We start from the raw sequence: 24,392 nt of genomic DNA on the forward strand, positions 1-24,392 counted from the left end.
GAACACCATTTCAACAGATGTTTACAGCACAGCTGCTCACAGCAGGGATTCCATTCCTCTCATTGTTATCTTGAATAAAGGTATAGATGGGTGGTTTTTTGTTTGTTTGTTTGTTTGTTTGGCAAAGGCATTAGCTAAAGATTTTAGAAAAGAGTAAAATTTCCTGATTTAAAACAAAAACCAATTTCCTGAATTTTGTAGTTAGATAAGAAGTGTATAATCTCTTTTTCCACCATATTTCTAGGTCGAACTGCTTGAAGCAGCTCTGGATCATAATACCATCGTCTGTTTAAACACTGGCTCAGGGAAGACATTCATTGCAGTACTACTCACTAAAGAGCTGTCCTATCAGATCAGGGGAGACTTCAGCCGAAATGGAAAAAGGACCGTGTTTTTGGTCAACTCTGGTAATAAAAAATTATTTTATCACATTGTGTGTAGGCAATTGGATGAGACTTTACATTTGAGCATATACTAAATTCAGGTATCGTTAAGTGAAGAGAGCCTGACAGATAATGGGCTCATTGAAGCCGTTAGCAGAAATGTCATTTTATTTCTTTATACTATTTCTTTCACTTGTTCTGATTTTGCTTTTCTCTTGAATGAATTACTTTGAGAAGATAATCTGAGTTGTTCCAGTTATTTTTGTTCTTGATGTTTTAGCTTCACAGAATACTCAAAAGGTGCTTGATTATGAGATAGATACTTTTGGATTTCTGATTTGCTATACCAGTGTTAGAAAGGAAGTTACATGCTTCTTAAAGGTTAGATATTCAATGTGAGTTTAAAATACTGATTTTTATATTTTTGGGATTATATGTCAAACTAAAAAATATAAACTATGAACCCAAACTGCTATCCTAATATAGCATGCCACTCCTCCCCCTTCTCTTAACAATTGTCTCAGCATAACTGCTTGAAATAATATGGGACTGTCTTATTTTCTGCTGAAATGATGTGGTTTTATTGAAGACAGCAGGTGGGGGGATTTGGAGCAGGTGCCATCTGACCTGGAAGGGATAGTCTAAGGTTGGAGGAATTCATCTGTAAAGAGGGAAGACAGTGAAAGTTCTCTGGAGTCCTTGACAGAGGCCAGGTGGTGAGCCCTAAGTACATTTTGGAGGATGACCTTGGAACCATGATTCTTAAATTGGCTGTTTAAAAGACTGGTGGTTAGGTATAATAATAATGAAGAGGTCCGTAACTATCTTAATAACTATTTAGCCCAGAACGTCAGTGAGGCAGGATTTCTCATATTTACATGGAGTATTTTATTTGTAATCAGCAAACCAGGTTGCTCAACAAGTGTCAGCTGTAAGAACTCATTCTGATCTCAAGGTTGGGGAATATTCAAATCCAGAAGTAAATGCATCTTGGACGAAAGAGAGATGGAACCAAGAGTTTACTAAGCACCAGGTAAGACTTGTAGAGAAGCTGCATTTTATAAATCCTGTAAGTCCTTGACTTGGTTTATAAAATGATATGTAGCTTTGATTATCTCATTTAGGTTTGAAGACTCTTACTTTCCTGCTCTTTCTCAGCCTAGAAACTAGCTCTTATGCACTCTCTCTCTCTTATTGTAAGACTCATCTGAAAGCCAAGTAAATTAGTCTGTAGAAAAGAAACAGCTTTCATTATTACTCGCCCACAAATTTGCCGGGCATGATGAGACATGTCTGTAATTCCAGCACTTGGGAGGCAGAGGCAGGAGGATCATGAGTTCAGGCCATCCTGAGCTATCTATACCTAGTGATACCTTTTCTCAAAAAAAAAAAAAAGAAAAAGGAAAACACAAATTTTTATGACCTATTTCCAACTTGCTGATACTGCTTTCCGAAAAAGTACTCTTAGTTAAGTGTATTGAAGGTGGAGAAGTCTCTTGGTTGAGGTCTTTGCTTGGAGAGAGGCTCCCTCTGACTTCCATGATTCTGTGTAGTCAGTGTGTACTGAGGGCCTTTTGTGTGTGGTGCTGGGAGACACAAAGTGGTGAAGAGCCATTTCTTATAACTTTCAACAGCCCGTGGTCTACTACCATTTCTCACATACTGGGATAAATCCTCATAAATGAAGCCCTTAAATGTCCCCAGAATGATAGTCTCTGAGAAGAACATTTAGTCTTCTAGAAAATCTTATCAATTCAATAGGGAAAACATTAAAAACAGTGGGAGTTGTTTTATGATTTGACTAAGTTTACAGGTCCCATCAGTCAAAATAGGTCTATGGGAACCTAAAAACCTGAAATAGATTTATCATAAAGGCATGTCTCCCTTATCAAGAACCTTTTCTCATGTTTTCCTAATTTACTCCTTGGTTCCAATTCGTAAAATTCTGTAGATGTGAAATCTCTCTTCTAATTTTGACTGGTCAGGTTCTTCTCACTTTCTGTATGACGGCTCCGTGATCTGATCTCATGTGCATGCATCTACACAGGTGAATGGCATGTTTGTGTACTGATGTCAGTTTTATTTTAGGTTCTCATTATGACTTGCTATGTCGCCTTGAATGTTTTGAAAAATGGTTACTTATCACTGTCAGACATTAACCTTTTGGTGTTTGATGAGTGTCATCTTGCAATTCTAGACCACCCCTACAGAGAAATTATGAAGGTAGGTTTTTAGACTTTATCAGTTTTAATAATTCATGGTCAAATTGGTGAATATGTGCAGGGTGTTTTTAAGATATGGAAAGCAATATTTGTTACCAATATTGGGAACAATATTGTATGAGTGAGTGAATATTAAAATTCATGTTCATTTAATTCTACAATATTTTAAAATATCATAACAGAAATTAATTTTGTATAATAATCTTTCATAGGTGATCTAAATGTGCCCATTCGAAATACAGGTCTTTTAAACAAACTTCACTTTATTCAGTTCCATGATATCATGCTATCCTTGCTGTATTGATGTTTCCACTGAACAAATTGTTTTTTAGTATTTGTCAGTGATTTTGATATGTTTTAATACAGTAGTGTCTCTAGTTAATGGCCTTCAAAATGAAGTCTTTACTGTCAGTATCTTTTATTATGTTAGCTCTGTGAAAATTGTCCATCATGTCCTCGCATTTTGGGACTAACTGCATCCATTTTAAATGGGAAATGTGATCCAGAGGAATTGGAAGAAAAGATTCAGAAACTGGAGAAAATTCTTAAGAGTAATGCTGAAACTGCAACTGACCTGGTGGTCTTAGACAGGTATGCGCTTCTGGTTGGCTTGGCTTTAATAAGGCTAGTTGGAACCAATATTACACCTTCAGTACCTTTTGTAGTGCCCTGCAGATAGTGCTTGCTGAAGAAAACAAATGTCACTGAAATGAGCAAGCCTGAGAGTTCTTTATAAGTACAGTTACCCGGAAGTGCAAAAATCTAGCAGATGGAAGCTTTTCTGTTTCGAGCAACTTTGTTTCTGTCAGTCCTTCCATTTGCTGATGTTGCCAGAGACTGGAGACTTTAATAGTACTTTAGCATTTTTTTCTGTGAATGTGTGTGCTTTGTTTTTCTGATCTAGATGTCTCACACAGTCTTTGAAAGAACATTAATTTACTTACAGAATTCAGCAGTGGACTTTAAAATATTAGGAAACATCTATTGTTTTGAAAATAGGTTGTAGATTTCTGAGAAAAGGGCTCCTTATGATTTGTGTAAGTTGGTGAAAGGGAGTCTATGTAAATTAGGAAAGTGGGTTTTAAGTAAATGTAACTAATTCAGCTCATCTTCAGATAGTCATGTCCTTATTAGAGTGATCTTGAACAAGGCTGTGGTGGTTCTTAGGACAGTTGTAGTTAGTAGTGAAGACTGGAGTTGAGTCAAACATGGGTCTGATTACTCGCTCCACTAATTATAAGCTGTGTGACCTTGGGTGAGTCACTTCCCTGAACTTACAAAATGGCACTGAGAGTAGTTTCATGGGATTCTTTGATACCAGGTACAAGAACACATGGAAAGCACTGTGCATTGTTCCTGGCATTTAGTAGGGTTCTAGGGGGATTATCTTTGTAGAGTGAGAAGAGGCAACATTTTAGAGTCATACAGTTTAGATATGCAAATGCCATGTGAGATACAGATCTTACAACCGGTAGGATATGCTGTTTTTTGACTTCTGAGAGCCTGTACCAGTTAGGATGTACACATACATGCTGTGTATGTTTTTAAAAGCCTGATATTTGCATTTATCTAACCTGAGTTTGTTTCCTTGGCTCGTACTAATGAAGCTTTTGGAGAAGTAGAGCTATTAGAGAATTTAAGCAATACCTGTGAAATGATCTATTGGATTAAGTATTACCTAATTCTCTAAATGTGCCTCTCTCAAGTGTGAATTCTGATTGTTAAAAGTAAAAACTATAGTATTAACTGTCTTTCTTTAGTTAAAATCCTCAATGTACTTTTAAGATATTAATGTTCCATTCCTCTTGTTATATTTTATGAGAGGCATTCCAAGGAATAACATGAGAAACAAATGAAAAGTTGGGATTGTTTTCCTTACAATGATACATTAAAAATAAAGCTGATATTTGCAGGTGTTAAAACTTCAGGTAGTATGGAAAAGGACAGATTTTATGATAAAACTTTTCCCTGTGACTCCCTGCCCTCCCATCCTATTTCGGCTTCTGAAAAGTAATTATTGAATTTCATGAGTATTTTGAAGATTTATTCCTTATTCTGGCTGAAGCCTAAGGGAGCAAAAGATGGAAGTGTAAACCTAAAAACAAACCAGAAAAACCTGAGATAGTAATGAAATCTGTCCACACAATTCTTGGAATATCAACCTTATGCATTATTCTTTGCAACCTAACTGGCAGACATGGTGCAGATAAGAGCCAGTTCCATGCAAGGATGCCATACAGTGAGTCTGCCTTTTGGCCCAAGTGAGGACATAAACTGAAACTAGTTAGATATGCAAATGGGTCAGAATGTTGTAATGAACTTTTTATATTATTTTGGAAGTACTGGGGTTTGAACTGAAGGCTCATGCTTGCTATGCAAGTGCTCTGTCTCTTGAGCCACACCCTTTTAGTTTGTTTTTCTGATAAGGGTCTCATGCTTTCGCCCAGGCTGGCCTTGGACCGTGGTCCACCTTCCTCCATTTCCCAGGTAGCTTTGATTACAGGCATGGGCCACCACATCCAATTGTAAACTTTCAAAAATGAAGCAAAGGGTGTTTGGGGAGATAGTGGGGTATAGCTGAACAACCCTTAAGAGGAAGGCAGTCCTAAATTTTGTTGACGGAATCACTTAATGTCTTTAGGCTCTTGTTTCCTTCCTAATCCTCCATATATGAGGATTAAGTTGGAAGACGCCACATAAGGTCCCCAGCATAATAGTTTCATTGGAGAGAAGCCCAGTTTGTATTCCCTTCTTTATGTTCTTCTCCTCTTCCTTTAGAAAATATCTTATAAATAATACATCACTGGTTTGCAAAAATATCACACATTTTTTTGGGGGAGAAGTTCAGTAATACAAAAAGTAAAAAAAAAAAAAAAAAAAAAAAAAAAAACCTAAAATCCACCCCACTGCTAACATTTTGGAATTATCTTAGTACCTATTCTCTTCTCCATGTTTTTTTAAAAACAGTTTTTAAATACTTCACCATTCTGATAATTGACTTTTGTTTCTGATCTTAAAGATACACTTCTCAGCCATGTGAGATTGTGGTAGATTGTGGACCATTTACTGATAGAAGTGGGCTTTATGAAAGACTGCTCAAGGAGTTAGAAGAAGCACTTGATTTTATCAATGACTGTAATATATCTGTACATTCAAAAGAAAGAGATTCTACTTTAATTTCTAAACAGGTAAGCATGTACTAAGTAGAGTAAGTATAGTAAAACTTCTGTTTATTTTTAATATTGAAATGAAAATATGCTTCTGATGAGGCCATTTTCTATACATTTTAGTTTAAGGTCTTCTTATCGCCTTGGACATTTTTCATTAAACAAGTCACATTAGATTGAAGGTTGGTTTTAGCTGACAGATACTTGTAGACCTAGAGATACATGTATCTCCCTGTAGGACTTAAGTCCATCAGTTAGGGTTCATGTAATGGTTATGAAAGTATAAGCAGGGAGTCCAATGTTTTTTGTTTTCTTTTTGATCAGGAGAGTTAGTTCCTGCTCCAACACTTGGACTAAATGAGTTCTTAGCTGTTTCCTGGTGTGTGTAACTGGATGTGAGCCTGTTATCCTTGAGTGTTACAGCTTCAGAAGAGAGTCTTTAGGGCAGTGGTCCTATATTGGCCCCACACCTGCAGGAGCAGTGTCCTGCCCCCCATCTTGTTAGAAATGCAAATTATAGGATCCATACTAGACCTGCTGAGCCAGAAATTCTGGGGTAGAAGTCCCAGAATTGAGTTTAGGGTTTTGACCAGCCTTCCAGTGATTATGGTGACATTCATCAAAGCTTGAGAACCTCCACCCTAGGAGTGGGCAAGCATTTTTTGCATTCAAGCAGGTCCTAATTTCTCTTCTGTGGATTGTTTTTTAGAGCAGCAGCAACGCCCAGATTTTTTTCACCCTATAAATTCTTACTAACTCCATATTCACCACACTGTGTCCTCTGCCAGCCTGCAGACTGGCAGTTCTCCCAGGATAGCCTGCGTGTGAGTTTTCAGTTGTAAGGTAGAGAGCTGTGCAGTGAATGATCTGCAAGATCAGAATGTGGATTTAGCTGAGACTTTTAAAGATGAGGAGCCCTACCCTCTTGGTAGCATTTTCAAGTGATGCCAGAGGACAGTTTCCAGTGGATTTAGAATAGTCTAACCTTAGCAATGAGAAGTCCTGGAAGAAGACCCACCAGAATTCACCCACAGTTCCTATTATCTTTTTTAAAGACTTACTGTAATGGAATATATATAAGACCAGGAAATGTTGTATACAGAGCTCAAGGAAAATTGTTTTGCTCTTTCTTGAAGAGCAAAAATTTCTAAAGTAAACTTGTCCCACTACATAGTTCTTTGCATAATTTGGCAGGAAGTAAATAACTCAGTTGTGGTACTGACTAATTACAGATCTAAAAATCAAGATTTGTTAAGATTTATTAACCTTATACAGTTGCATCTTTCAATTTCTATTTTCTTATTTCTGATGGAAAAATAGATGGTTTTAGGCATAGGTCCATGAAGTAGCAGAGGTTGAGAAAAACCAATGGCCCCTCCCCTGACATTAGGGCATTGACCTCAGTGGTTATATTAGTGGAATAAGTTGATTTTGAAGGGAAGTTTGAAGACAACCATGTCCCAGCTAGATCATGTGAAAGTACTGCATGATTATTATCTAGCATTTGGCCTTTTTCTCCCCTTTTTTCATAGATATTATCAGACTGTCGTGCAGTACTGGTAGTTTTGGGACCCTGGTGTGCAGATAAAGTAGCTGGAATGATGGTAAGAGAACTTCAGAAGTATATCAAGCATGAACAAGAGGAGCTGCACAGGAAGTTTTTATTGTTTACAGACACTTTCCTAAGGAAAATACATGCACTATGTGAAGAGCACTTCTCACCTGCCTCACTTGACTTGAAATTCGTCACTCCTAAAGTAATAAAACTGCTTGAAATCTTGCGCAAATATAAACCATATGAGCGACAGCAGTTTGAAAGTGTTGAATGGTATAATAATAGGAATCAGGATAATTATGTTTCTTGGAGTGATTCTGAGGATGATGATGAGGATGAAGAAGTTGAAGAAAAAGAAAAGCCAGAGACAAATTTCCCTTCTCCATTTACCAACATTTTATGTGGAATTATTTTTGTGGAAAGAAGATACACAGCAGTTGTCCTCAACAGGTAAATCTCTCAGGTTAGAGTCCTTTTCCATACAGAGCAACACACTTTTGTGTCATGAAGCAGTAAGCTACAATGGCTTGAAAAGCCAGCAAAAGGGTATGTGAGTGTCCTGTACTTGGTCCTGCATTCATGTGTAGCACTTACTGAAATGACAGAGAGGTATTTACAAGAGTCACTTTCCCTAAAGGCTGATTTTGACAAGACTGAGATTTTTGTGTAAAAGGATACTAATCCATTTAAATTCATCTAAAATAGAGAGTAATGTAGAAAAATTAAGTTACAGTAAATAAAGCATTCCTGTTTTGTATTCACTTGTTAGAGTCAGCTCAGATAGTTATTGTCATCTAACTATAGGTGAGGCAATGTGTTCAGCAGTTTACACAAAGCTTTCTCCTTCAGGTAATCTTAGGATAAATTTTACCTGTGGCTAATTTTTTGTTGATTTCTTTCTTAAATGTGATATTGTGAAATACCTATTTGATTTTATTCTTGTTTCCTAGCATGCAACTCCTAAAATCTTTAGAATCTTCAAAGTGCTAAATGTCTTGCATGTTAATAAGTTGGTTTATAGCTGGTAACCCCTCTGTAGCTTCAGGATGGGGCTGGTCACTGGAAGGAGCAAGGCAGGATTACAGAGTTGGAACTTTCAGCTTCTTCTACCTCCTGGGAGGGGAGAAGAGTTGAAGGCAAGGTGATCACCAGTGGCCAGTGATTTAATCAGTCATGCCTAAGTAAGGAAGCCTCCATTAAAAACCCAAAGGACAGGATTAGGCAAGTTTCCTGATAACACATGAAGGTTCTAGGAGGGTGGCTGCCTTGAGAGGGCATAGAAGGTCTGTACTCCTTTTCTGTAAGAAGCCCGTAGACATAAATATTGCTGGGTCCCAGAAGCCGCTCTTGCAAATCAATAAAACCTGAAGAGGAGGTGGTGGGAAGTACGATTTCATTTGGGACTTGTGATTCTCATCCGATCTAGCGATTGATCAAGTTGATTGAGCAGTCCTGGGGATCTGATGATATCTCCAGGTAGTGTCAGAGTAAGTCAAACTACAGGACACCCAGCTGGTGTCTGCTCCTACAAAGTGATTTGATTGCTCGCTGCAGGAAAGTCCCCATACCTTTTGACGTCACAGAAGTCTCCTGTGTTGATTGTTGGGTAAGAGCAAAGGACTTTTCCTGGCAGGCTTAGCTTATATTGATTCAAGTTTTCAGGGCCGCACTGGAAAAACTTTAGAACAACTGGACTTGAAATTTGGACTGGTTTATAAACTATCTACTAACATTTCTGAATAGAAAGTGAGTAGGAATATTAGGTAGAGTTCTGAGAATATTGGCAAAGGCGACAGTGAGTCCTTATGTTAGGTTGTAAGGTTCCAGCCTTTGCCTCTTCTTCGATAAAGGTTTATTTTTCCTGAATAAAAACTCAGCCATAAAGTTATACTTTAAATTCATGTTCACTGATCATTTAATGTATGGTTCTTTTGGTTTGTGGGTGGATTTTCTATTACTTTCTGTCCAGAAAGGGTCCTTATTTTGTACTTAAGACAATGTACTTTTCACTGAGATCCAGTAATTGGCCAAAGTTGATCCCTGAGAGCCTTTTCTGCAAGTAGTGATCTCTAAGGAAAAATTAAGCTTTGTTTCCTGAGGTAACTTGGGATTTTTTTTTTTTTTCTTAACTGCTTCTGAATGTTTAGGAGTTTTAAAATTTTTGAGTAAGGGGAAATTGGACTCGAGGGTAGTCATCTGGTGATTTTCAGTCTGGTAATTTTCATAGTCATTGAGCCTGAACCTTCTGATGAATGCGAAGTAAAATAACTTCAGGTACTGAATTACCTTTAAATCAGACATTTAAGGTTGGAAAGCAACCTCACTGACTAATCCAAGCCACTTATTTTTATAAAAAAGAGAAAGTGCCTCCGGAGGAAAAGTGATTTGCTCTAAGTTAAATTGTTAGTCAGTGGCAGAGACAATTGTAGAATCCTAATATCCTGACTCCTAGTCTCCATTTCTTTCTACAACCATGACGCTCCTCGGCATCACAGAACACTGGAGACCAGTGCTGTACAGTGGGAAGACGGCCAGAAAGCACATGACTGATGAGGGGTTATTTCTTAGAATGGGAAAGGTATTTCAGGGGTCAGAAGAGTTCAGTACTGGCACAGTTCTAAGCCTAGTTATGAATATACTCCCTGCCTCCTTATAGGATGGTATAAGGATTAGGATTTTCTGGGGCATGGAGAGAAGAATGGGAATTAATTTTCTTTCTTTCCCCCATTTTCTGAGAGCTTTTTTTTTTTCTTTTTTCCCTCCATGCTGGGGATTGATCTCCATGCATTCTTATGTAGAGATGTGTGCAGGAGGGTTTATCTAAAATCAATTGGTTGTTTCCTATTGACTAAGGATCAGATGAATTGTGGTCAGCTTTCATAGAATGTGTCTGGAATTTAGTGTTACAGGATGAATCAAGAGCAGTCTGAGGGTTGACTTTATGGGCAGCTAATGAAATGTACAATAGAAGTCTTGTTCCAGTAAGCTTTTTAATAAGCTTAGAAAAACTTCCTGAAATCCAGATTCTTTACCTTCCATCAGTCTAGTGGGAAGAAAACCCCCCTTAGTGCAGTTTCATGGGAGTATAAGCTCTTGCAGTACACACGCTGTTTCTACTCTCCTGTTTGAAGCCATCGGTCACACAGCTCCGTCTGTGTGTAGTGTAAGGTATGTTCTCAGTCTCCTGTTTACAGTTTTTCTTTTACCTTATATAGGGATTTATAGGTGACTGTTAGGTATATTTAAAATATGTTCATGACATATCACAGATGAAGAAGCCAAGACTCATTTTGTGACCCTGTGAGAATTGCAGATGATCAAGTGTCAGAAAATGGCTCCCAGGCACCAAGTTTAGTCTTCTTTTCATGTGATTTACTAATTCTGTGTAATAGTGGTGTTGTACAAACCTGAGTTCATATCCTGTCTCTATCCTTCTGCCTTTTTTCCCCGTAATACCTTTTTATACTGGTCTAACTTTAGATTTAGGGAAAAATTAGAAAGATACTACAGATTGTTCCTGTACTTCCTCCCCTAGTTTCTCCACTGTTAACATCCCGTTAACATTTGTCACAACTAAGAAACTACACTGGTGTATTACTGTGCACTGCACTCCAGAACTTATTTTGCTTTTGCTATATTTTCCATCCTGTCCTCTGGTGGTTTTGTTGTTGTTGAGACAGGGTTTCATTTTGTAGCCCAATCTGGCCTGGAACTCATGATCCTCCTACCTCAGCCTCCCATTTGCTGGGATTACCACGCCCCTCTCTATCGTGTCCTCTGTTTGTTCCTTGCCCTCTTTTTAACTCATGGGATCATGGCACATCATTGTATCTCTCAGCATCTCTGGTCTGGTGGTAGTTTCTGTCTCTCCTTGTTTTTGACAACTTGGCAGGCTTGAGTACTGGCCAAACATTTCATAGACGGCCCCTCCATTTGGGTTGGCTGAATTTTGTCTCAGGAATAGGCTTCTTGTCACATCTTAGCAAGGGGCTCATGGTATCAACATAAAATACCATTGGTGATGTTTAACTTCATCATTCAGTTACGATAGCATATACCAGTCTTCTCGACTGTAAAGCCTTCTCTTCCTTCTCTTTATGCTTTGGAAGTGAGTCTCCAAGTATAGACCATGGTGGGGATTAATTTCTACATCCTAGAGGAGTGTGTCATTTACACATACTGCTTGGAATTCTGAAAGGGAAACTTGTCTCTCTCATGCTATTTATTTACTTTTCTATGTATGTGTATTTGGTCATGTATTTTTATCAGAATGAACCTGTGTTTATTTTAAACTTTGGGTTATAATCCAGTAGCACAGTATTTTGTTGCTCCAGCCTGGCCAGAGCTGTTTGAGGTTAGCTTTCTTGTCCTTTCATACACCCTCACCCTTTGTTTTTTTTTTTTTTTTTTTTTGAGTACTTCATTGTTTGGTAACATGATTCTTTATTATCCCTTTTACTATAATAGGTTGCTTTTATATATGTATGTATTTTATTTTTTTACGTGAAATTATAAGACTCTTGGATTTTTTCCCTGCCCCAGCCATAATTAGCTATTTTGTCAAGAAGCCCCTGTCTCTTTTTAAGCCTCCCCCGTCTTTTTCTTTTTTAGCAGTACTGTGTTTGGACATAGGGCCTCAAGCTTGCTAGGCAGGCATTCTACCACTTGAGCCAATTTTCTGGATATATATTTTGTGAAAATTTTTAAATGTTATTTATCTGTTTACTTCTATTTATTTATTTGGTGGTCGAAGGGTTTGACCTCAGGGCCTTGTACACTTGCTAGACAAGCACTCTACCACTTGAGCCATGCCTCCAGTCCTTTTTGCTTTTAGCTATTTTTCAGATAGGGTCTGGCATTTTTGCCAGGTCTGGCCTGGGGCTGTGATCCTACTATCTGTGCCTCCTGTGTATCTGAGATTTCAGGCTTGTACCAACACATCAGCTTTTTTGTTAAGATAGGGTATTTCTGACTTTTTGCCCAGACCGATCTCAAACCACAGTTCTCTTGAGTAGCTGGAGTTGCAGGCATGAACTACTGTCCTCAGCCTTATTTAAGTTTTTAAAGCCTCAGCCTCTTCGTCTGTAAAATAGTAACACTCCCTACTCTCTTAACTGATTTGTTAATTAAAGACAATGTATATGAAAATGGTTGTTTTATCATCTAATAGTAGCTGCTAATCTTATGTTCTTTATGGACACATTTGGGGAGTGCAGTAACAGCATTGTCCTATAACTGATCATTTTGGGGGTATAAAATCATAAGAGAAATGGTATTTGGTTTTCTCACATTGACAGGAAAATATAAGAAGTGAGGAGTATTGTCAGGTCTTGTGGATAATGTACTCAAGTACATGGTAGAATTTTCAGCTGTGGTTCTATGTGGTTTTTTTCCATTTTGTGTCTATCTGCATTAATTGTCTTGTTTAGTCAAAAAACAGTTGTTAGTAATCTACTAGTTTTGTTTTACATTTTCCCTGTTTACGGTCATGCTGTCTCCTGTCCACTCGGGGAGGCATTGTGTGTACACATACAGCGTGGTCTTACTTTGCCTTGGGTTGCATGTAGAGGTCAAGAGTAAGCATGTACGCTCTTGTAAGCAGTGTGGCAATTATGTTGTGTCTGTCAAATATAATAAAATTGCTACTTGAGTGTCAGTGCTTTTTAAGTTTCTAAATAGTGGGTCTTTATGGAATTTTACAAAAATACTGGTCTGGTACATGGGAAATCTTTTTTAAAATTTGGTTCTTGGTTATAGATACTGTTTGAAGCACCAAGCGGCAGAGAACAGTAGTTTATGGAACAGCTTGCCTGTGGGGCAGTTCATGTAAACTCAGTTTAAGTATCAGAAGAGAAAAGACCTTCTCTGACCACACCACAATGTCCTCCCTGAGGATACCAGGCACTTGTATTTCTCCTGAACCTGTGGCTCTGTCTTGGGGACACGATCAGGCATCCTTTAAATTCATCCCATAGAGAACTTATTTTCCTGTCCAAATGTTATCACTATAGCTGTATAGCATTTAGTTATAATAATTAATCTTAATTAAATTCAATTAGTAATTAAATAGCATGTAATTATTGCTCTTTTATTCATGTATTGTCTCTTCAATTCTCTGCAGTTTTGATGTGCGTGTTGTTCAGGAGAAATAAATTAGTGTTTCTACTTCTTAGCTAATTGAAATGATCAGATTGCAAATTTTGGCAAAGTATATTTAATTTCAAGTAGCCTGAAATGCATTTAAGAACCTCTCTATTATGTTGAAGTTGATGCTTATTTATGTAAACTAAAATTTGGAAGTACACATTATTTCTGATACGATTGATTCAGATTTTTGGCTTTTGGGCATGTTTGTTTGCATGTACTTCTGCTCTCTGTTACTAACATCATACTGAACTGCAGAACAGACTGTCCAGCTAGTGTGGACACATAAGTGTTCTCTTGATTGAGGGCAGGAGGTACTCTAGATTGCCACTTTGTTCCTCCCAGATCTTTGATATTAGCCTGTTTCATGTACTTTTTTTTTTAAATAAAAGTGGTTTGACTTAAAAATGCAATTTTCCATTAGGAATTTATACTATGTAGTATGACTTCAGAGGAACCATATGGAATCACTTAGATCAGGTGTGGAACCATTTATCCTGTGTGCTGAGTTCTTGAATGTGGATATTTCCAAAATAGCTGTAATGGCAGCACTAACTGTTAACCTTCGGTCTCCATGTAATGTGATCTTGACCTGTAGCTCTTTTCCATGCCTCTGCCAGAAGGCCCGTTTTGAGTTTCTGGCATCCTTGGTTAATACCCAGGAGCAGGCAGGAAGAGGACGCCGCATCTTTCATGACAGAATAGGGTGGGAAGTTTGGGGTGCTGCTGTGCTGAAGTCCACTCCTCTGTTGTGTCAGTCTAATTAACAGCCTGGAAAGCAGAAAGTTTTGGAATGGAGACACTGAGGCACTTCGTTTCCAGAGCTCTGCTTATACCTCCTGATACAAGGTGTAGGGTAAAGTGAAAAGAAACAGCCGTTCTTTTGTCTCACACACAGCTGGACTGCTGTCCTACTTGTAGAGGGGCACGATGTGTTCCCTTTGGTATCAGGTTCGTCACTCTTTGCTCTGTGTCAGCACAGCCACGTAGGAGAGCGCGGTAGCTGCTGAAGCTTGGTGTGCAAGAGCTGCATCAAGCCGTTTTCCTTAACGTCAGACCTCAGAGCCCAGGTGTGTGAGGGTCTGTGCTTCTCTGACTTGTTCAGTCCCAACTAGACCACACTTGTGGTAGCCATCATCACCATATCAAACATTGGAGGCCATGGGACCATTTCATTTGTCAGCATAAGTAAGCTTTTTATCTGGCATTGGAAGTACTCGGTCCACAGATTGATGTGATGAAATGTGGCACTGATTTCTGCTGAAGCTAGATAGGAAAAAAATGCCTACTGCATTTTGTTGGGTATGCTGGCAAAAAACACTGTATATATATTCCTACCTGAAAGGAGACCTTAAAAACAAAAGTTGAAATATGTTTCCTTCAGCAGGGTTTAACTTCCAAATGTGCATAATTTTCTTAGATTGATAAAGGAAGCTGGCAAACAAGACCCAGAGCTGGCTTACATCAGCAGCAACTTCATAACTGGACATGGCATTGGGAAGAATCAGCCTCGTAACAAACAGATGGAAGCTGAGTTCAGGAAGCAGGAAGAGGTAACCTGCATCCAAATAACTGCATGATAGATAGTGGTGTTTAGAACATCTACTGACAAACTTTGCCTGCAGGAGCTCTCTTCAACTCCCTCTCTCCCTCCCTCCTTCCCTTCCTTTTTTTTGTAATATAGGATACTTGTTCATATAGACTAACTGTCTCATGAGGTGACTAGGGTTATTTATATGCTCATAAATCTGGTAAATCAATTTTGCATCTTAATTTCATTAAGCTGTTTATTTTCCTTTATTGAATTGGTGTCATACAACTATATCTCATAGAAAAATGAAGCATGGATAACCATAACTTCTGTAGACTCCAGATGGCCACAAAGCAAGAAGTAGAAATATTTTCCTAAAATATGTTTCTTTTCAAGTCCATTGTAAAAAAAAATAACACTATAGTTTATAGATTTATTTTATTTTGGTAGAACTGGGATTTGAACTCAGGGCCTTATGCTTGCTAGGCAGGCACTCTACTGTTTCAGCTTTGCCTTTAGCCTTTTTTGCTTTAGTTATTTTTTTCAGATAGGATCTTATATTTTTTGCCTGGGATCAGCCTCAGACCACTATCCTCCTGCCTATACCTCTTGAGTAGCTGGGATTACAGGCATGCATCATCATGCTTGGCCTTATTTTATAGAGTTTAGATTCAATTTTTTCATGCTTTTTAAGGTCTTATATAGGAAACAACATGATAAAGAAGTGCTCTGACTCGCAAACAAAACCTTTTATTTAAAGTTTGTTATTTAACTTAAAATTTGTAGAATAATTCCTACTAAAGGTATTTTCATCATAGCTTTTTGATAATATTCCAGGTTTGGAGAGTTCAGGAGCCAGTCTAATAGATCTGACTATGTGAAAACCAGCTTATGTTATTATTTCACTTATTCTATATTGGGGAGTAATGTGATTTAAAATTTCATGGGAAAAAACTTTCCATTTGTTTTAATCAATTCTGATTCCTTAAGTTGAAAATTTCCCAAGGTGCCAGGAAATAAGCAATGCTCTGTTTATAATTTTTAATTCCAGGTGCATCAGGGAACTTAGTAATAGAGTTTTGTCACCTTTGGAGGGATGTTGGTACAGTCTCATGCATATAAGGTATCATTATGAAGGGTGAGAATGTCACTAAGCCTCCAGGCTTGGACACTTGGTTGGATAGATGTATTTGTGATCATAAAGAAGACAGACCATTCAGCCTGACGGCTTCTGTGGCTTAAGGTGTGGGTGCTTCTGTAAAGTAGGAGGCACTTTGATTTCTTACTCACATTCAGTTGAGATCTCCTGTCATGAAATCAAAGTTTCTGGGTCCATGTGGCCATGCATTCGTGTCTCTTTAGATTGTCATCTTTAGTTTGACCTTAGAGCTATAGCCCAAGGTATATGTCAGAAATGAACATTGCTAGTAATTTTAATAATACTGTGTTCTTTGGAAAATTTCTTAGAATTGCTATTCTTGGTGGATATTTTTCAGGTACTTAGGAAATTTCGAGCACATGAGACCAACCTGCTTATTGCAACAAGTATTGTAGAAGAGGGGGTTGATATACCAAAATGCAACTTGGTGGTTCGTTTTGATTTGCCCACAGAGTACCGATCCTATGTTCAGTCTAAAGGAAGAGCAAGGGCACCAATCTCTAATTACATAATGTTAGCAGACACAGACAAAATGAAAAGTTTTGAAGAAGATCTTAAAACCTACAAAGCTATCGAGAAGGTAAGATCAAAAAGTTAATACGGTATCTTCATTATTCTCTGTGTGCTCAGAATTAGATAAAAGCAGTTTTATCCACAGAAGGTAGTCTCAACAAGGGTGTGCAGAGTGTGTATACATTATCAGGATGTTGAGTGATTCCAAAGACCTGGCAGTATTTTACAAAGTGTTTAGAATGTCTCAATAAAGTACCAGTAAGAAGGTCATATGGATGTTGGGGGAGGATTTCTGGGAAAGGGTACTGTAAGTGTAGACACTCGTGACTGTTGATTGGTTTGAGCTGTGGAGGGGGAGTGATGACATAGTGAGACTTGTGAGAGACTGACGGGGGGTGTGTGTGTGTGTATACTGTTCAGTGTAGACCTTATACTTTATGGTGAGTGTCTCCACATGATTGGAGCTGGAAGATTTTGTGGGAGCAGTTTTCTGTAGTAGGTGACTTTGGAGTTTTGAAAGTGTTTAGGAGAGATAGATATGACATGTAAATGAGCTTTTTTTTTTTCCTTTTTTGAGACCAGGTCTCACCATGTTACCCCAGGCCGGTCTTGAACTTGTGATCCTCCTGCCATCAGCCTCTTGAGGGCTGGGATTACAGGCATGTACCACAATGCCTGGCTAAAAGAACTTTTTCTATAAATACAGAGGCAGACAACTACCATATGGCAAAGAAGAGATTTGTTCTCATCCTAAGTTCTTTTTTATACTGTTCTGCTTTAAAATGTTCAGATTTTAAGAAACAAATGTTCCAAGTCAGTTGATACTGGTGAGTCTGACATTGATGCTGTTGTGGATGATGATGATGTTTTCCCACCATATGTACTGCGGCCTGATGATGGGGGTCCACGAGTCACCATCAACACTGCCATTGGACACATCAACAGGTGAGGTATCAGATCATTTCATGGAACCTGTCAGTAGTGCGAGATGTGAGTCTCTAACTGTGACTTGTATTGCTGTCTGGATCTCAGAATCACCAGCCTTCCCATGTGCAGCTTGCAGTATTTTGATAAAAGAAAAGTTGTTTTCTCTCATTCATGCAAAAGTAAGCATTGTGCAGTAATAACATTCAGTACTTACTGACAAGGCTGACATGAAGGCGTACTTCTTTTATTTAGATTTAATTCTGTAATGCTGAATGACTTTTTCTAAATCTTAAAATGTTTGGTTTTATACTGTGAATTCTAGGTAATGTTAAATTTTCCATTAGCAATGAATTGAGATTATTATAAGTTAATTTGTATTTTTGAATATTTATATTTTTCCCGAGCTAAAAACTTTTCTAAGAAGTAAGGAAAGCAGGTACATATCTTGTTTATGTATCAGGATAAATTTCAGATGCAAACTGAAGGAGCAAGTATAAGATTTTCTTTAACTTTTTATCTTGAAACAATTTCAGACTTTAAAATGTTGCCAGAATACTAGAGAACTCCCATGCACCCTTCACTCAGAGACACCATTCAGGTTTCACAAGAGTGTTCTTTGTAGCCAAAGCATCCAGTCCAGAATTGTGGCTACACCATGCTGCCCCATCTCCCGAGTCTCGGGGAGCTATTCTTCAGCCTTTCCATGACTTTAATGACCTTGAAAGGTTTTGTTTTGTTATTTATCTATTCCCTCCCTTCCTTCCTTCTTTCCTTCCTTCCTTCCTTCCTCCCTCCCTCCCTTTCCTTTCTTTTCTCCCTCCCTTCCACTTTCTCTCTCTTTCCCTCTCCCTCCCCCCTTCCCCTCCCCCTCCCCCTTTCCCTCTCCTCCCTTCCCTTTCCCCCTTCCCCTCTCCTCCCTTCTCCCCTCTCCTCCCTTCTCCCCTCTCCTCCCTTCTCCCCTCTCCTCTCCTTTCCATTTTTTTTGAGACATAGTTTCACTGCACAGACCAAGCCTATCTTGAACTCACGATCCTCCTGCCTTTATTTTTGAGTGCTAGGATTTTAGGCATGTGCCACTATGCCTGGCTCAACCTTGAAACTTTTTTTTTTTTTTGGCTGTAGTGGGGTTTGAACTCAGGCCCTTGCACTTGCTAGGCAGGTGCTCTACCATTTGAGCCACTCCACCAGCCTTTTTTTGTGTTGGGTATTTTCAAGATAGGATCTCATGAACTATTTGTCTGGGTTGGGTTCGAACTGAGATCCTCCTGATCTTTGCCTCCTGAGTAGTTAGGATTATGGTGTGAACCACCAGTGTCCAGCTTATCCTTGAAATGTTTGATGATTGTAGACCAGCCATTTTGTAGTCTGCCTCTGAGTTTGAGTTTAAATGATAGTTTTTCATGATCAAACCCAGTTTATACATTTTTGTCCAGCCTGTGACTGAAATGATACTGTGTTCTGATCCCATCTTAACTGTAATTACTTATGCCCTTAAACACTTGGTGTAACACTGACCACTTGAGTAAGGCTTGCCAGTTTGCTGTATTATAAAGTCATCTTGTATTTATCCTATGGGGAGAGACTTTGAAATTACAGAAAATTTATTCCTTTTCCCAGATTGACCCATCATTGTAATATCTTTGGATAGTTCTTGCCTGAATTGTGGTTATTAAGATGGCTACTGATGGTTACTTTCTAATCTCATTACTCTTAGTTGCCATTCTTCTATAAGGGAGAGCTATTTATTCTCCCATGTAAATATTCTTTTATTACTGTTTCTTATCTCTGAATTTATGGATTCTATTTTATTTACTGGAGTATAATCTGTTGCTATAATTTTATTATTCTATGCTCTGTGTTATGTGGTTGCTGGTAAATGTAAAATTATTGAGAAATAGAAACATCTTCTCTTCACCTGTTCAGGTGTAATAAGGTGACACTGGACACTTACAGCTGTTTAAATTAAAGGTTCAATTGAAATTTTAAAAGCAAGATTAAAAATGTAATTTCCTGCACACATCAGTTTCAGTTGTTGTGTTCTATGTTATTGTACTAATCGAGTTTGGGGGAAGGGGGATGTAAGAAACCAAATTTTAGGTTGTGAGTATCAATACAAACTTTTCCATCTTTAGGATTTCTTTTTCTTCACAGATACTGTGCTAGATTACCAAGTGATCCATTTACTCATCTAGCTCCCAAATGTAGAACCCAAGAGCTGGATGATGGTACATTTCGCTCAACTCTTTATTTGCCGATTAACTCACCTCTTCGGGCCTCCATTGTTGTAAGTTTAGAAAAGTATTGATTGTGCATGTTACAGTATGTTATTGATGGAATTTTTCCTAGCTTCTCTAAGACTCACAAGTTATAAATCTGGTTTTAAAATCTACTTTGAAAAGTAGATTTATATCTTGTAGTCAGTTGCCTGTTCAGCTTTTTAACAGAGTACAATTTGCAGACTTTTCCAATTAGATTGATGACCTCTGAAGTTTTTCCTTCGAGGTCTTGTTAATGAGAACCTTTTTGGCAAAATCATTCAGCTGTGGCACAAAAATGTAGTTGAGTTGCCCTCGTCATGTTATTGAGGACTCAAAATTCTCTTTGTAATGTACTTTTTTTTACTTTTCTTTTTTTTTTTTTAACTGGATGTAGTCTTTCTTGGTCCCAACACCAATTTACAATTTACAGATATTCCAAGATGAGTAATTTCTTTTGCACATTCAAAGCTGCTCAGTACTAATTTATGTTATAGCTGTATAGCTTAATGCTATTTTTGTTGCAAACAAGAAAATAAAATGCTGTAAAATCATTTGAAATGTAAATTGGTCAAAATTATAAAATCTTAGTTATAACTTAGATTTTAATGGGCAGGGTTTTGTTTTTTTTTTTTGACAGTACTGGGGTTTGAACTTACGGCTTCATTCTTGCTAGACAGGTGATTTTTAAAGATGAGTGTTTCGGCAGTGGGGATATAGGTCAGTGGGAGAGCACTTGCCCATCATGTATGAAGCCCTGGGTTTCCTTCCAACACTACCACTCCCCACCCCCACTTAAAGGTTATTTCAGATACGGAGATTAGGATTTTTTTTTTTTTTAAACTTGCATTTTTTTCAAAATTAAGATCTTTGCTTTGGTAAATAGAGCTTTAAAGATACTGGGGAGAGGTCCCGTAGGTGTTTCACATACTGTAGCTACAGACATATGCAATGGTAAGTTTTTTGTTATTTTCAGGGCCCACCAATGAGCTGTGTACGATTGGCTGAAAGAGTTGTAGCTCTCATTTGCTGTGAAAAACTGCACAAAATTGGTAAGCAAGTGTGTTTGAAAACATTGTAAATATAAATTAATTATAAACACTGTAAAAAAAAAGCATATGGAGGACTTCACAGGTTTCTAAGGGGTTTGTAGGCTGTGAACTTGTCTTCTTGATATACTCTGGTGCATTGAATTGTAAATACTGTATGACTCTGAAAGATCCTGCCCTATTGTGGGAGCTCTTTACTTTTTACAGCTTAACTGCTACTGCTGTTTATTTGCTTCCTTGACTCACCCTTTTAAATATATAACAGTCTTCCAGCAGCTGTGGGTCATGAATCATAAACAACTGTGTTGAATGCATTAGTTTCTCAGATTTGTCTCTTCTAGTGTAGAAAATTATCTTTTTTTTTTTTTTTTCCCTAATGGGAAGACTTGTTTTCCATGGCATTTTTGTTTAGAAGGGATGTGTGCTGTTGTCCTCTTGAGGTGTTTTTGAGTCTAAGAACACAATTTGCAGCCCTGCTCATATGAAATATAAGAATGCCAAAATAGACTTTGCCTGAGGCTTCACATATGGTTACTAGAACATGACTAAAAGCAAAAGTGCTTCAGTTTTCATTACTTTTCCACTTGCTTCCTAACAATGCCATTCTAGAGCATTTACTAACTAATTGAGAGAGGAAAATCTGGGTTGTTTGCATTAATTCTCTTTTTACATTTCTTAGGTGAACTGGATGAACATTTGATGCCAGTTGGGAAAGAGACTGTTAAATATGAAGAAGAGCTTGATTTACATGATGAAGAAGAGACCAGTGTTCCAGGAAGACCAGGTTCCACAAAACGAAGACAGTGCTACCCAAAAGCAGTTAGTATTGGTTAGCAACTGAGTAAAAATCTAGCCTTTCTGACTTTTTATTTCCTGCTACAGCAAATCCTGATATGCTTCTCTGCTTGGATATTCTCCCAGATCCTTGTAATTTAGCCACTCTTTGGGTCTCATCCATTTTTCCAATCCATGACTTCTCGCAGAGCAGCCCTTTTACTTACACTTTAATTGTTGATATTTACTTACTTAGTTTTTTCAAAAGGATTCTTGAATTGATCTATCAGCTTCTACCTAGAATGGGTTTATTTCACTTAGAGAGACATTCTTTCATTCATTTTAGTGATGTGATTCTTACCTTACTTGCGCTAAGACAAGAGAGTTTGTATGGGAAAGTAGACAGGTGTAAAATATGCTCTCTCAAGATGATGGGCATGTAGAAGGTAGAGGCACAGTTAACTGCCAGAAGTTCAGAAGTGGATGATGAGGGTTGAAATGGGTTATTTCAGTGGAGTGGGTCTAGCCTGATCTGTGAAATCCAAGCAAGATTCACATATTAAACATTTCTGAATCTGACTTCCAGTTCCATTAATACTTGACTGAGGTGTTTATTTTAAAAATATTTCTTATGATTTTCAATTCAAAGAAATTCAAACAAAAATATGCACCCAGCTAAACATTTTCAGGATTATTGGAGTTTTTTTGTTTTGTCTTGTCTTATTTTGGGTCTCATGCTTAATAAGCAGACACTACCACTGAGCCACAGTCCTAAAATTAAAATTATAAATGTTGCCCATTTTCATAAAATGCTTTTTTCCTTCATATCCACTTTCCATGTTGGACTAGTTTCATCTGAAATGCCACTGATGATATGTTCTGAGGAGCACAGTGCTACCCTGCCTCTTGTTTAATCTGTTCTGTGTTACCTGATGCACTTCTGATCATAGCTGCCTCTCACCAGTGTTTCTGAACCTTTTAGCTACTAATGCAGTGATTTGTCATTGGGTCTCAGAAGCTGCAAAACCCTAATCTGTAGGGTCTATTATTGAGCGCTTAGAAACAGTGTGAGATCGTATGACTCACATAATGAGATAGCCAGCTCACTTAGTTGTAGTAATTGCGGATAAAGTTTATATCATTTCACACACAAACACACCCCAGTCTATGTTGTGTGATTCCATTTGTGTTGAAAATACGTGTATGTATTTACATAAGTTGATATATAGAGAAAAGCATAAGAAATTGTGTAGTATATAAAATGTAAATGAAAGTTACCTTTGACATGTTTATATGTAATTTTAAAAAATTTGCCTACCTTTATTTTCTGATATGTTACAGTGTGCAAATAATTTAAAAGCCCAGGGAAGAAGAGAGTTTTCTAGTCAAAAGAAATAGTTCAAATGAATAGTATTTTTTTTAAAGACCCTACAGTGTTTGTTTGTTTGTTTTATACAATCTTGGCAGCTGTAGGTAAACTTGGGCCATGATGAGGCTCAGACCTGAGAAATGCTGACTTCCCAGCAGAGAGCAGAGTTAAGTAATAGGGAGGTCTCCTTTGCATTTTCTTATCAATATCTGGATTAGAGGCTATTTGTACTTGAGCATGATGCTTAATTTTCTTTCCAACTTTAGATTCCAGAGTGTTTGAGGGATAGTTATCCCAAACCTGATCAGCCCTGTTACCTGTATGTGATAGGAATGGTCTTAACTACTCCATTACCAGACGAACTCAATTTCAGAAGGCGGAAGCTCTATCCCCCTGAAGATACCACACGATGCTTTGGAATACTGACAGCCAAACCCATACCTCAGGTAGATCCTTCATATTGATTGTTGATGTGGGCAACATATTTTTTTGTTTTTAAGGAAAAGGAAAAAAGAAAACTAGTAGTAAGTGTCTTTGTTACCTCAGTGTGTTTACTATTTAAAGATTGAAGCATCTGTTCTATTCTGATAGCATCATTCTCTTCTACACATGATCTTAGCCAAAAGACAGAGACGTGATCATCATTCTCTTCTGAAGTTAACTGTATAGAATAAGGTCTGTGTTGACTGATGGTGCTTTATTGTTCTTTTTGCTTAGATTCCCCATTTTCCTGTGTACACACGCTCTGGAGAGGTTACCATATCCATTGAGTTGAAGAAATCTGGTTTCATGTTGTCTTTACAAATGCTTGAGTTAATTACAAGACTTCACCAGTATATATTCTCACATATTCTTCGGCTTGAAAAACCTGCACTAGAATTTAAACCTACAGAAGCTGATTCAGCATACTGTGTTCTACCTCTCAATGTTGGTAAGAGGGACCCAGACTTTAGAGTACTGATATTTACAGTAACCAAAAAAGTTAAGGTTTTGCTTATAATTAGCTTATCGTGTATATTATAAAAATCTTTTGTTTTGATAATACTTAATTAGATATATTAGTATATTCCTTAAGTGAGAGCCTGTACTATATTTTAATAAGCTAAAGAGTCTTTTTCTCCTCTAAGTTAATGACTCCAGCACTTTGGATATTGACTTTAAATTCATGGAAGATATTGAGAAATCTGAAGCTCGAATAGGCATTCCTAGTACAAAGTATTCAAAAGAAACACCTTTTGTTTTTAAATTAGAAGATTACCAAGATGCAGTTATCATTCCAAGGTAGGTATTTTAATGGGAAAGAAAATAGCAGTGATAATTTGTTTCAAAAGATTCCTTCATTCA

The 24,392-nt window shown here is 37.7% G+C and overlaps 1 protein-coding gene across 6 annotated transcripts in view; it reads left to right on the plus strand.

Moving 5' to 3' along the window:
- The window catches only part of Dicer1 (dicer 1, ribonuclease III), a 71,069-nt gene that overhangs the window by 26,054 nt on the left and 20,623 nt on the right, over positions 1-24,392 (plus strand). For 4 of the 6 annotated variants that reach the window (XM_020182402.2, XM_074067215.1, XM_020182406.2 and 1 more), the window contains 15 exons: positions 245-407; positions 1,286-1,416; positions 2,472-2,606; positions 3,036-3,196; positions 5,625-5,793; positions 7,305-7,777; positions 14,892-15,024; positions 16,499-16,741; positions 17,465-17,619; positions 19,753-19,885; positions 20,833-20,908; positions 21,585-21,724; positions 23,315-23,494; positions 23,766-23,979; positions 24,176-24,329. In XM_020182402.2, the coding sequence (XP_020037991.2) occupies positions 245-407; positions 1,286-1,416; positions 2,472-2,606; positions 3,036-3,196; positions 5,625-5,793; positions 7,305-7,777; positions 14,892-15,024; positions 16,499-16,741; positions 17,465-17,619; positions 19,753-19,885; positions 20,833-20,908; positions 21,585-21,724; positions 23,315-23,494; positions 23,766-23,979; positions 24,176-24,329 (2,660 nt within the window). Of the gene's footprint in view, positions 1-244; positions 408-1,285; positions 1,417-2,471; positions 2,607-3,035; positions 3,197-5,624; positions 5,794-7,304; positions 7,778-14,891; positions 15,025-16,498; positions 16,742-17,464; positions 17,620-19,752; positions 19,886-20,832; positions 20,909-21,584; positions 21,725-23,314; positions 23,495-23,765; positions 23,980-24,175; positions 24,330-24,392 lie in introns of those variants that run through there. The other 2 variants (XR_012446044.1, XM_074067216.1) reach the window with 2 other exon arrangements.

Source organism: Castor canadensis, chromosome 3, assembly GCF_047511655.1.
Source record: "Castor canadensis chromosome 3, mCasCan1.hap1v2, whole genome shotgun sequence".
Lineage (NCBI taxonomy): Eukaryota > Metazoa > Chordata > Mammalia > Rodentia > Castoridae > Castor > Castor canadensis.